At 57.4% G+C, this 12926-nt stretch overlaps 1 protein-coding gene across 3 annotated transcripts; it reads left to right on the top strand.

Annotated features, from left to right (window-relative positions):
• Positions 1 to 286: 286 nt before the first annotated feature.
• Positions 287 to 12648, top strand: PTTG1IP (PTTG1 interacting protein). 3 transcript variants are annotated; one of them, XM_075417767.1, is made up of 7 exons: positions 287 to 385; positions 2690 to 2742; positions 3636 to 3744; positions 6577 to 6679; positions 6787 to 6852; positions 7273 to 7319; positions 10172 to 12648. In XM_075417767.1, the coding sequence occupies exons 1-7, from the start codon at positions 304 to 306 to the stop codon at positions 10177 to 10179; spliced, it is 468 nt and encodes a 155-aa protein (XP_075273882.1). In that variant the 5' UTR covers positions 287 to 303; the 3' UTR covers positions 10180 to 12648. The 3 variants fall into 3 exon arrangements, with proteins under 3 accessions (XP_075273882.1, XP_075273881.1, XP_075273880.1); XM_075417766.1 differs by lacking the exon at positions 10172 to 12648 and adding an exon at positions 8808 to 9573; XM_075417765.1 differs by lacking the exon at positions 10172 to 12648 and adding an exon at positions 8639 to 8801.
• Positions 12649 to 12926: the final 278 nt, after the last annotated feature.

Raw genomic sequence — 12926 nt, 5'->3', positions numbered from 1 at the left:
GGGAGGGGGGGTGCCGCCCGCTCCTCCTCCCGCGGGGGTCTGGCCCCCTCCTGCGGCCGGGCCCGGGGCTGCGCGGCGAGCGGCGGCCCGTTCCCCCCGCGATGGGCTCGGCGGGGAGGGAGGGACGGGCGGGCGGGCGGGCGGGCGAGCGAGCGGCCCTCCCGGCCACCCCACCGGCCGGCCGCCGCCCCGCGGCTCTTCCCCCCGCCGGCTCCCCGCGGCCCGGCCCCCGGGGCCGCCCCCGGCCCGCCCCGCGCTCGGCCCTACATAGGCGGCGGCACCCGCCCCCCCCCGGCCTCCGCCATGGCCCCGGCGCTCGGGCTCTGCGCCGCCGTGGCCCTGGCCCTGCTGCCCGCCGCTGCCGCCGCGCCGGACGGGGCGGGAGGTAAGCGGGGTCCCGGCGGGGTGGGCGCCCGGCCCCGCGGCACCCCCGGGGGGGCTGAGCGCTGCGGGCCCGCGGCAGGTGCCGCCCCGGCTGGGAGCTCTGCGGGGCGCGGTCCGGGGGGTGCTGGGAGGGGGGGTGCTGGGAGGGGGGCTTCGCCTGCCGCTGTCCCAGCTGCAGTGCAGCTGTGCGTTGAGTGGTGCTGACGGCTCCGCTGGGTCTCCGGTGGGAGCTGGGGACCTGTCCTGGCCGCCACCGATGGCCCTTCGGAGGAGATCCTCCTTCAGGATGGGGGAGACTGGCCCGGGGAGCCTCAGGCTGGGACTTCGGGAAGAAGATGGGTGCCGAGAGGTCTGGGTGAGGAGGAGCGGGTGGCCAACTGCTGCTCCTTGGTGGGTGATGGAGCATAGCCCCGTGGGTGCTGTGCCAGGTAGAGGAGAAGCTCTAGCAAAGCATGGGGACAGCCCCCTTTGGGGGGGTCCCAAGAAGCCTGCACGCTCTTCTGGGTGAGGAACTGTTCTCCAAGCGACAGCCAAGCCCTCCGATGGCTGCATGGTGGCTGTGTGAGGACGTGTTTTGCTGTCTTCCTTCCAGCCCGAGCCATTCTTTTGTAGCCAAATGGCAAAAGCATTAGCCAGGAGGCTTCTAGCACAGCAAGAGCTGCTCTCCTACCTCTGTCCCTGAGGACTGCGGTGCTCCCCGTGCCATCCTGTGCCAGTGGGCTGGTGCCCTGAGATCAGGCGTTGGGACAAAACCCCAATCCTGAAGGGCTGCAAGGTTCTGTAAACGGCCCCTTCGCGTACAGCTGTATGAGGGTGTCCTTGAGCTCTGAGGGTGAACCCCATGGGTGCCAGAAGAGGAGATGCCCCAGGGGGAAGCAGAGGGTCAATAGGAAGGCCAGTTAAAACCACAGGCTCTCTTTTTGCCTGCCGATGGCCTCCTGCGGTGCAGGAGGGCTGTTTTGGGACTCCTCGTAAAGCAAACAGTCTTGGGAGCAGCACAGGCGCTGTGATGCTTTTCCGGCCTTGGTTAGAGAAATGGGGAAGACGCAGCTTCCTCGAGTGTTTAAAATCTGCAATCTCGGCGTCTCCAGGCGGTGTGTAAACACCCTTATCTGAGCTGTGTTAATAAATCGCCCAGTTGTTTGGAGGGCTGCGCAGAGCATGTGACTGTTGACGGTGGGTCACAGCTGAGGGTTCCTGCCAGCTGGAGAGAGAAAAATGCAGCTTTGCTGCTTGTGAGTGTGGAAAACAAGCACCTCTGGGACTGATGTTTTTCCTGATTAAGGTCCTGCGAAGCAGTGATCCTTTTTCCACCAGTTACTGAGTAGTCAGGCAAATTGGTTTGTGGCTTTTTTTTTTTTAAACCACAGTCAAACAGGCTGATGCTTAGATTCTTTAGGCCGCAGTGAGGTTTAAATGACTGATCCTCAAGGGCTGGCAAACCACCCTTCCTGAGGAGCTGGGGGAGCATACCAGTGAAATGGCAGGTGAATGTCCTGTAGGAAGACTTTCCCGAAGAGCCAGGAGCTGCAGGCAAGCCCAGCAAGGCAGCTGGGCTGGGCCACCTTGTCCTGTGTTCAGACCTGATCCGTTCCCCCCGCCCAGCTGACCTCCATCCCCTGGGGATGCCGTTGTCCACGGCAGCACTGGTGCCAAGAGCTGCCCGTGTCTGTAGAGCAGTGGTCTTCCTCTGCCAAATGGGGGTGGAAACAGGTTCTGAGCATGGGCACAGATTTTGGCTGCGGTGCTGCTCTTGTCATCTGGAGCACTCCCTGAAGGAGGGTTTGGATGAATTGTCTGGGCCAAGGTACGGCCCTCATGTGCAGTAGGAGGGTATGGGCACCCGCACGGACCGTAGCTGCATGTCCCCCTCTTGTGCTCCTCTGCTTCTGCTTTTCCTGGTAGTAACTTCCTTGTCTGGCTCTCGTTCACCTGAGCTGCTCACCCAGCAGTGTGGGACTGCACCACGTGTCCTCCTCCTCGCAGGGTCCCTCCGGACCGACCCCAGCTGTGTCCCCTAGCTGTCCCGCTGCCTGCTGGCCAGAGCAGATGCTCAGGCTTTTAGGGGGCTTTTAGGGAAATAAGACCCCAGCTCAGGGCTTTGGGTCAGCGTGGGCAAGGCAGATGACTGCTGTTTGCATTTGGGCCTCGCACTGTGTGTTTTGAAGCTGGCAGCTCTTGCAGCAGCATTGCTGCTGGTCGGATGGGAGTGACTGCCTCCCAGGAACAGGCTCGGAGGAGCCTGGAGTTTTAAACCACTGAGAAGCTCTTCAAAGTACTGAGGTGTCTTTTTTCCTTCTTGTAGATTGTCACCAGTATACAAACAGGAGCTGTGAGGAGTGTCTGAAAAATGTCACTGTAAGTAGCATCAGTAAAACTCCCAGCCTCTTGCGATGCCTGAAAACGTAGCGTGGGCTTTGCAGGGCTGTTCTGGAGCAGTATCCCTCCTGGAAGGGGGGCTGTTCCCCTGCCCTTGTCCTGAGCAAGCTGCAAATGCCACCCACCCATGACAGTGAGAGGGCAAACACCCCTCGGGGCTCTGGGAAGAGGTTGCTAGAAACTGCTGGAGCTTTGTATGATTTTCAAGTCAAGTAACAGAGTTGCGGAGCTCCTCCTCACAGATGGGAGACACTGTCAGGGGGCCATGCGTGGTGAAGGAGCCAAGTGGGCTGGACTGGGTGGTCAAGCTGCCCCTCCACTGGTCTGTGAGTGTGGTGGCACTGGGTGGATGCGTACTTGTGTCCCACCAACCCCCACTGCCTTATATCCCATATCGCCAAACTTGGAGTCAGATCTCACAGCTGACTTAGCCAGAACTGGTTTGACTAAACCCAACCAAATGCTGGTGTTGAGGGTTGGAGCCACCAGGAGAGGAGGGTGCAAAGCTGCTGCAGGTAGTCTGGCTGGGAAAGGCTAGTGAAGGCACACACAAACCTCTCCTGCTCATCAGCTCTGTGTTGAGTGGCTGTCTCAAAGGCTTTCTTTCTGTCCCCAAAACGCTGCATGGAATAAACACAATGGATTTGGTGATTACTACCATCATGCAAGCCAGGAGAAGGGTTCTAGGAATCTGCACTCTCCTCGCCTGCACCTCCTGGTGCTAACTGAACACAGCTTACTCCCGACCATCACGTTGCTGCTGGGTGGGAGCAGGCGGGACCCTGTTGCTGTGGCTGACAAAGCAGAGTGCGGCTAACTGGCAGCACTGCCATGCACCAGTAAGGCTGTGCTGCCTGGTTCCTGTGTCCTAGTGCCTGTGGTGTGCCAGCAGCGGGAGGTGCGTGGAGTACCCCGTCCGAAGAGTCCTCCCCCCAGCTGACCTCTGTGAGCTCCGCTCTGCGCGCTGGGGAGTCTGCTGGGGTAAGTGGAAGGCACTCGAGTGGTGACTGCCTTTGGTGCTTGCTGCTGAACGGCGTTGAATGCCGCTCACACTAGTGGTAACGGGAGGTTTCCCTTGCCTCCCTTTCTCGCTGCTGGTGTAGCAATGACAGGCTGAAGTCAGTCAGGGTTCTTCAAGCTTCCTGAAGCGTGGATGAGAAAGCAGAGTGTGAGCAGATCTCTGCCTTCTGGCAAGAAGGACTTGTGGGGCGTTAGCTACTCTGGATACGTTTCTCATGCTTTGGTGTGATGGAGGCTTCCAAACGTGGCTAGCGCCCAGGAATAAGAGTGGAAGGCTCTCTGTGGGCAGCTGCCCACACAGCCCTTGCTGGCGCTCACAGTGTGCACACCAGGCTGACTCTTCAGCAGCTCTCTCCTCTGCACCCTGTGCATCGCTCCGTGCACTGCTCCTGGCTCTTTGCTTTTAGCTGCTGTCCCGGGCTCTTGGAACCAGAAGCGAGGTGACTCCTTAGGAGGCCTGTGTGGGCTCCTAGTGCTGAGCGTGCCGTGGTCCTGCTCAGCTCTTACCCGCCTGAGAAAACACCCTCTTCCAAAACTAGCCCTGCATAACCTGTGCTGCAGCTGGCTGCCTGCAGCCAGGTCACCTCCGGGAGCTCTTTATGGCTGGCTGTTGGCTGCCTTTTCTCCTTGAGGCTCTGCTTCCTGGTGGGTTTCTGAAGAAATGAGTGTCTTGTTTAGACCAAGCTTGGTGCATGCTCATGCTCAGACCCAGCTTTGGAGGGCTGGGGCAGCTAGGAAGCAAGCTGGAGCTTGATTTCTCTCATCTATCCCCTTGATGGGGAACTTGGAGTTGAATTGTGGTCGCCTGACATCTATTGAGCTTGAGGCTGGGCTCTTCTCTGCCCACAAGAGAGTTAAAACTGCTCCCATGCCTTGCAGAGGAAGAATCTCCTCTTTGTGAGCACAACAGTATGCTTTTCTGAAACTTGTGTAAGACCTTGAAATACTCGTTTGTGTGTGAGTAGCTTCACAGAAGATTTCCGTATAGAGGAACACATTCCTTGGCTTGCAAAACTCTCTTTAGAGGAGATTAGTCCTGTGGGAGATTAGCTCTTAAATATTTGAGTCTGCATTTTTGGTGTGTGTGACTTAAGGCTTTATCAGGCAGAGGAGTGCCTGCTGCTCTGCCACGGACCTCACTCTGTGGGAATGGGTGATCTGAACCCCAGGGTCAGGGGTTCAGCCAAGGTTTCAGAAGCACCAATACAGACCTGTGCTGGTGGAGAAACTCCCTTCTGAGCCAAGAGCCTGTATGGGTTTGTCTCACCTGCACTGGGCTGACTTCTGGTCCTTAGCTTTGGGCTGTCCCAAGCTCTGTTGCAGTGGGTCAGTTGGGGTGCAGCCAGCGAAAGCTTCACGTTGCTCTGAGGCAGGACAGTGCCATGGACGGTCAGGTCTGCAGCACCATCTTTCTCAAAGCCTTAATGGCAACATGGATCTGCAGACCTCCGTGCTGCTGGGTGGTAGCTGGAGAGGCTGCGTGAGCCCACGTGTGGGGACAAGTGCAAGTGTCTACAAGCTGGTGGCTTGCTGACTTCTGGTGACCTGCTGGGCCATGGCAGCTGTCTGCAGCTGGTATCTGGAACCACATTGCTTGCATTGTGCTTGCCATGGTCATCTGTGTAGGTATGCAGTGTGATTTGGGAGTCAGGTGGCACAGTTGTGGGCAGCGATGAAGCTGTCCACTGGGAACAGGCGCTGGAGGCTTAGAGGTGGAGTCAGCTCAGCCTGGAGCACCACAGTAAGCCTGCTACTGCCACGTCCCTGCAGCGAGGGGACAGGCAGGCATCTTGTGAAGGGCCCTGAAGTGCACCACATGCAGTGCTCAGGCTTTCTGCTGGGCTGGTGGTCTGAGCTGCATGCAGAAGAGGGGGTCAGAAGTGCTCTGAGCAGGCTCAGGTGCACTAGGATCTCTGTAGCTTGGCTGCTGTGCATGAAGAGGCTCCTGTACAAATGTTTCCACAAGCCCAAGTCTCTCCACTGTCTGAATTATACTCAGAAGAAGCCCCTCTCTGTTGCAAAGGATTTCAGGTGATGTCTAGATGTGTCTGGTTTGGCTGGTGTCTCTACTGCTGTTACTGCAGGAGCTGAGCAGGACACCTGCATCCCTGGGACCAGGGCTCAAGGCTGCTGCTTCACCACCACATCCTAGCGGGTTTTGCACTGTGCATGGGCGAGCAGGTCCCCTAAGCCCTTGGGAGACGTGATGGGGGCATGAAGCAGCCCTCCACCTTCAGCTGTTTCAGCAGCACTGCTGTCCCAAGCCAATAAATCCCAAAAGATCTCATCTCTTTCTCTTGCCCAAGGACTCCAGACACATAAGTGCCTCCAGTCCACTGTGGTCTCATCTTAGGTGACCTCTGAGGCTGGCTCCTTTGGGCAGTAACTGCAGTGCCAGCTGTGGCCTCTCTGTCAGAAGTTGCTCCTCAGCATGGAAGCCTCCACTATTTTCCCTTGATGGGTTACTGTTCAGCTGGATTAGTGATTAAGACAGCTCTGCTCCTGTTTCTGCCGGAGGAGTTTGACCTGAGTGCGTTTGTTCTTGCCGTTCTTTGTAGTCCGTAACTGAGCACTGCAGTTAGCAGCTACATGTACTCAGGTGGTGCGTACGTGCTGGTGCCAACACTTGGTACACCTATGGATAACGATGTCTGTTTTGCTTTCCCTGGCTGTTACACATGTCTCCAGCCCCGTGACTGGAGCTGCTGGTGACAGTAGCCGAATGCTTGTAAACACTGTAACTCCAGGCAGCCATGTATTTGTGTGCTAAATGTGTTTTGTCAAACCCTTTAGTGAACTTTGAAGCCCTGATCATTGCGATGTCTGTGGTGGGAGGAACGATCCTCATCATGTTGGGGGTCTGCTGCTGCTGCTGTTGTAAGAAAAAAAGCAAAAAGCAAGTATCGGAGGGGTTCCCTGTTTTCTCGGAGTGGCTCAGATGCAACCACGTGCTGTTGCAGAACTGAGTGCCACGCGCCGCTAACGGGCTCTTCTGTCTGTCAGGCCAGACAAGGATGACGAGAGAGCGGCCAGGGAGCGGGAGAAGAGGCGAGTGCGGCAGGAGGAGAGGTGAGGTTGCCCTGCACCCTCCGCTCCCCTGTGAGCGAGCCACACTGCCTCAGGCTGCAGAACGATTTGGCTCCTGTCTCTGCCGTGGGACGCGATGCTAGGAGGCACGTGGGACTCCATGTGTGCAGTCAGTGGCTGCTTCAGCTCTAGCTCAAATGTAAACCTCACGAGGAATGTCTTTCTGGGGTGACCTGTGAATGCAGCATCGCAACCGTGTTGCATACCCGACTCCCTGAGGGCTGCTGATGTGTGTGGGCTCTGCTGGTCCCCAGTGCCCCAGGAGGTGGGCGGCGGGGGGGCTGAGCAAACCTGGCAGGCTGGAGCTCGCTAGGTTGGGAAGAAGCAAGGAGCTGTAGGTCCTCTTGCTTGGTTTTGTATCGCCAGTCACTGACTTGTGATCTTTCTGCTTGCTTCTTGCAGGAGAGCAGAGATGAAATCACGGCACGATGAAATCCGAAGAAAATATGGTACGGTGCTGATGTGAGCGATTTGAGCAGCCTCAGTAACTGTGTTCCTTGCTATTACAGCTGCGGAGGAGACCTGGCCAGCAGGGAAAACAGTCTCTGCTTACCCCGTCTCAGTGAATTGCTCTCTTGCCCTCTGGGAGCAAGTGTAGAGATGCTCAGGTCGTGGTGTGTGACCCCACACGAGTGCTGCTCCTCTTTGGCAGGGGAAACGGGAGTGTTTAACACTCCCTGGGACCTGTGTCCTCTGGACTCTCCATGTGGGAGAAGCTGCTGGGGATTGACTGGAGGGGAGAAGCAGAAACTGGTGGACACAGCACCGGCTGTAATGCTGCTGTCCTTCAGGCAGCCCTGAGGTCAGTGAGGGGCTGGGCAGCAAGCAGCCTGGTGTGGGGGGCCAGGCAGGAGCCCACAGCTGCAGGAGCACAGAGCAGGCACCAGCCTGACTGCAGAGCTGGTCCTCTGTGCTGGCAGCGGTTCCTCAAGAGGTGGCTTAGTCCCCCAGTGCTGGGAGTGTAGAACCTCCCTTCTGGGGCTGGCTGGTCCTTCAGGTGAGTCCCACAGCCCTGGTGGGGACCTGCCTCTGAAGGGGACAGCAGCCTGGAAGGAAGTGGGGAGCAGCCAGTCGCTCTGAGCTGGTGGAGGGGTCTCTCCTGCCCTCCTGTTGGGGCTGCTGGGGGCTCTCCCAGGGTGGCTGTGGAGCTGGGAGCAGTTGGGCTCGTGCACGCTAGGCGTTGTGGTGTCTGGCTTTGTAGGGGGCTGTAGGGAAAGCTGGAGACCCTTTCTCCACAGGTCCAGGTTGGGCAGGAGATCCAGGGGCCCCTGGCTAGGCTGGCTCCTCTGGGGCAGGAAAAGCAGGCAAACCTGTGCCTGAAGGAGCTCTTGGTGGGGGAAGCACCTGCTCATGGGAGTGGAAGAGCTATGCTCCAGGACTGTCTTGCCATGCCAGGGCTCTCTTGCTGCAGCCTGACTGCAGAGTTTGCAATCTCGTCCCTTCTGGCTGTTGCCCCTTAAAAGTGTTGGGCTGGGGGTGGGAAAGCAGCCAACAGAGTAGCACAGGGGCTTGTCACTGGCCCAGAAGTCAGTCCCATACCCTGCCTTGCTGTCTCCCAGTCGATGTAGTAGCAGGGGAGCAAGTCTAAGAACAGATTTAGTTTAATTTGAATCTGAGCTCTCTGCTTCCAAGTCCGGTCCAACAGAAGGAGTGTGCAGACTGCTCTGGAAGATCAGTCGTGCTGCTTCAGGTGGACTTCATGTGGAGTGCCTGGGAGAGGAGTTTGCCATCAGGTTGGGCTTCTTAATGGATCTCTCCTCTTGTGCAGAGGAGGAGAGTGAACTAGCACAGACGGCACACATGGCTCGAGTAAGAGGACTGCAGGACAGGAGGCTGGATGAAGCACAAATGACGAAGAGTTGTTACCAAGAACTAGGATTCTTGCTGGCCGTGACTGGTGTGGCTGCTGCTGTCTGAATACATCTCTTCTCTTCTAGGCCTTTTCAAGGAAGAGAACCCTTATGCAAAATTTGATAATTAGCATCTCCAGACCTGCCCACCCTGGTGAACAGTGCCTTCCTGCAGAGCCGCAGGACTCCACACTTCCCCCACCACGAGGAGACCACGGTGGTGCCACTTCTTGCTTCAGCTGCCACAGAAGATGAGCAAAACGCTTGATGACACCATTGTCCTCACTCCAGATGCTCTGTTTGAGCATTTGTTTAAAGCTCAAGCTTTGCTCTTGCTCTGCTGGCACAGGAAAACATGGTGGCAATACCGGCGGCTGATGCGTTTTTTCTCACTCACCCCTGGGGTGGTAATGGAGTCCGAAGCAATGCAAGTAACAGTCCTTGTCCCTGGCCAAGGGCAAAAGCAACCTTATGCATCTTTCTTGCTCCCACTTCACCAAATACCCTTCACACACACAGAGCCAGACTCTCCTGTCCACCCACCCCCTTTCTTTTTTTCTCATTTCTTTTAGTATAGGCAAAAGCCAGCAAGACCTTCTTGACTTGTAGATCATCAGGAGGCCTTGGCTGTTACTCCAGATACCTGTACTTGTCCCAGCACATTAGCATTCCTTTCAAAAAGCACAAGTTTCTAGTTATCTTGGGCCCCCAGGAGGGAGGTCCCAACTCTCCTACCTCTCTGTGCCTTTCTAGGAAGGCGGTCTCCTGGGCTTGATGGCCATAGCTGATAGCAATCCGGTAGGATTCAGATGCCTTTACAATATGTTGACTGTATATTAAACTGATTTGATTACTGTCCTAGTCGGAAAGAGTTTAATTCTGCTTCCACACCAGGTATGGGTTGGCAGTGAAGGCTAATGGTTACGTGGCCCTGGCTCATCAGGCCCTGCTGGGGTAGCTGAGGGAGGCCAGAAGCAAGGCTGCCTTGAACTCTTGCTAGGCATGAAAGGAGGAGTCTGGTCATGGAGATGTTCAGTTGTTAGGTAGAGCTGGGTGTTGGGAGTAATGCTGCTATCCAAGAAAGGAGCTGGGTCCTTCTGCAAGAGCTTGCTGTGTCCCCTAGCATCCCTGAGAGCCCTTGTCTAAGTGGGGCAGCCTGGAGGCTCCTGGCAGAGTTGGGCACAGACTAAACCCTGTGCTATGCTATCTGTGCAAGGGACCTGGGGGTGGGGAAAGGAGGATGGGAGCTGACTGCTCTGACATGGCCCTGTACTTGACCAAAATTGACTTTACAATGGGAAGGAGCCTTGCATGCAAGCAATACATCTAGCTGGATAGCTTTGTCTAAAAAAAGCTGACTATGATCTGCTGCGAGGTGGGGCGACTCATTCTGGGTTGCAGTCAACAGCATTTCTGTGGGCTTGCATAAAATGCTCCATTTGTATTGCCAGGCTTCTAGCCCTTGGACACGAACTGCTTGAGCTGAACTTCTGAAGGTGACCCAGCTGTGAAACCTTGCTGCTGCTGCCTGAGCTGTGTGCTGGCTGCCGGAATCTGGCTGGCTTTGCCAGGATGGTCAGAGATGTGAGACTTGCAGGTGACTTTTAATCTAGGCTGTCTTTGGCTGCTGCCAGAAGATACTTGGCTTCAGGTGGCAGGAACGAAGTGAATGACTTTGCCAATGCTGCACAAGCACCTGGACTCCTGTTAGTGCGAACTGGGCTGCAGCGCTGGAGGGAGGGCAAGGAGTGGGGTCAGGTTGCCAAGCTCTCATGGGTGCTCCCCCATCTTCTGTCCCAGTCCGCTGCACTGGCTGGGCAGGGGCTGCATCCTGGTGCTGCCAGTTAGGAGCTGTGGGAGCTGGTGACAGCATCTCCTCTGGCTGCGTGTGGCTGGGAGGTGATGCTTTAAAGAAATTCCCAATGCCCTGTGGTTGGGAGCAGCTTGTGCAAACTGCCCTGTGCGTGTGGAAATTAAAAGTGTGGAGCCCTGTAAGGAATAGTGAAAATGTTGATAAAGATCCTACCCTTTACTGGGTATGCTGGGCTGGAGGGCCGTGGTCCCCCTGCCAACCAAAGATAGCGGGGACCCTCTGGGAGCTTTGTTTAAGAACAAGCAATGTGTGGGGGCAGCTGGTATTGAACAGCAAAGCTGTCAGAGCTGCCTCTACCCCTCCTGGGCTGCGATGGGTTCTGTGTCCCATCCTGTCCTGGAGACTGGGACCAGTATGATCCCTTTGGGCTACCTGAGTGCTTCCACTGGCCCTGCTCCCAGCACTAAGGGCTGGTGCCTCCAAGACCGTCAAGGACCCCACTCCAAAACCTTGCAGGAACCCCACATGTTACAGACTGTGTCTTTCTGCTGAACCAGGGCAGGTTCTCCCCCCCCCACCAGGAGGAACTGGGTTCCTGCCTGGATGGAGCCTAACCATGCCCCGTGGACGAGCAGAGGCCATGACACGCTGCCAGGGCAGCACCAGTTATTGCTGGGCAGAAGTGCTGGGTCCTCTGCTCACGTCCTGGGCTCCAGCATCCCTGGCCCAGGGACTGACTTCCGTAGCCTGTGATGGAGCTTCTGCTAATTTTTCTAATTACTCCTGTGAAGGCTGCTGTGTGCACGTATCGTGCGGCTGATGCTCTGCAAGGCTGGTGATCCCTTTGGCTTGCCTGGCCTGCAGCAGGGAGGTGAAGCTGGGTCCTTGGGTGGCTGAGATGTCTGCCTGGGTCCAGGAGGAAACATGTCTGCACTCTAACCAAGAGCTGAGCCTGGCCTCTCAAAAATTAATCTGAGGGTGAATTAGTCCTTTGTGAGTCTGCCATGCTGGCCTGCTTGGGGAGGAGGGAGGGGATGGGGCAGCCGAGGGGTGGGACAGCACTGAGGGTGCACGAAGAAGCTTGGAAGGAAGCAGGGCGGCCGAAGCCAGCGCCGGGCTGATTCCTAGGGCAGGGCACGGCCGCTCCGCCGGGAAACGGGAAATGCGGGACCAACAGCCAGCGCCCTGCGGGAGATGAAACCCTTGGGTAAAACCTCAGCTGGGAGCACTGAAGGAAGGGGTTAAAAGGAATGTTGGTGGACAGTTGAGCGCTGTCAGCTGAGCTCTTTGGCATGCACAGCGTGGAGCTGGGCTGATGGTGCCTCATGTTTTGCTAACTGTTGTGTGGTCTGAGGGGGGCTGGAAGGGCCTTAAAGAACCGGTTAAGACCGACCCCACAGTTTGGATGGAAGCCAGGAAACAACTGAGCCTGTGCAAGAACAAAAGGTTACCTAGAGGTGAGGAAGCGGAGGCACCTATCTTCATCCCCACCACCACACAAGCGCAGTTGGGAGGAGTCTCTGGAAATGACCCCTTGGAACTAATTTTAATACGAAGCGGGGACAGGTTATGCAGATGTATAGGTGTAGTGGGAAATCTAATGCATATGTAATACTTGATTGTGTAAGTTGAAGAGACGAGTTGCTGCTTGGCGTGCACGACTTTGGTGGGGCTACCGCCGTGCCGAATGAACACCCCAACTGCACAGCCTGAAGGGTTGGGGGGTCTGCCTTTTGCACGGCCAGGACGTGGAAGACGACCATGCTCGGGTGGCCCGCCGTCACCACGGCCGCTTCCGTCGCTGCACGTGGCCGTGTCTGTGGTGGCAGGAGCAGCAGCGGGGCTCCAGATGTCCCCGACGCCGGAGATTCGTCTCTGAGCCTGGGGACCGCAGACCCCCCATGCCCCGCCAGCGTGGCCAGAGCCTGTCCGGGCAGTGGGACAACGACGAGCACAGACGGCTCTACATCCTGATGGCGATCCGCCAAGACCCGTCATGGCTGCGGAGGCTCCGGGAGGCAGAGCCGGGCTCAGGGGACCACGCGCGCCGCCTGCCCTTGCTCCGCTTTCGAGCGGGGCGGCGGGGCCCCCCGGGGCCCCTCTGAAATAAAACCATGGGGGATGCTGAGAGGGGCCACGCCTGGTTTCTTCCATGCCGGTTTGCTGTCCCTGTGGGGATGCACCCCTGGAAGGGGAAGGGGAAGGGAGAGAGGGAGAGGGAGAGAGGCAAGGCAAGAGGCTGAGCTGGAGGTCTGCGAGAAGCCCCTCCTCTCCTCTCCTCTCCCAGTCCCGCTCTGCCCTGTGCTGCGGGGGGCTGCAGGCGCGCGGGGAGGCTCCGGCCTGGGGGAGGCAGCCCTGGCCGGGACGTGCGTCGCCTCCCCGCCCCCCCTCCC

The sequence above is a fragment of the Opisthocomus hoazin genome, chromosome 4, assembly GCF_030867145.1.
Source record: "Opisthocomus hoazin isolate bOpiHoa1 chromosome 4, bOpiHoa1.hap1, whole genome shotgun sequence".
NCBI lineage: Eukaryota > Metazoa > Chordata > Aves > Opisthocomiformes > Opisthocomidae > Opisthocomus > Opisthocomus hoazin.
Note: the sequence above shows the minus strand (reverse complement) of the source record. Positions and strands in the feature narration are given on the sequence as shown.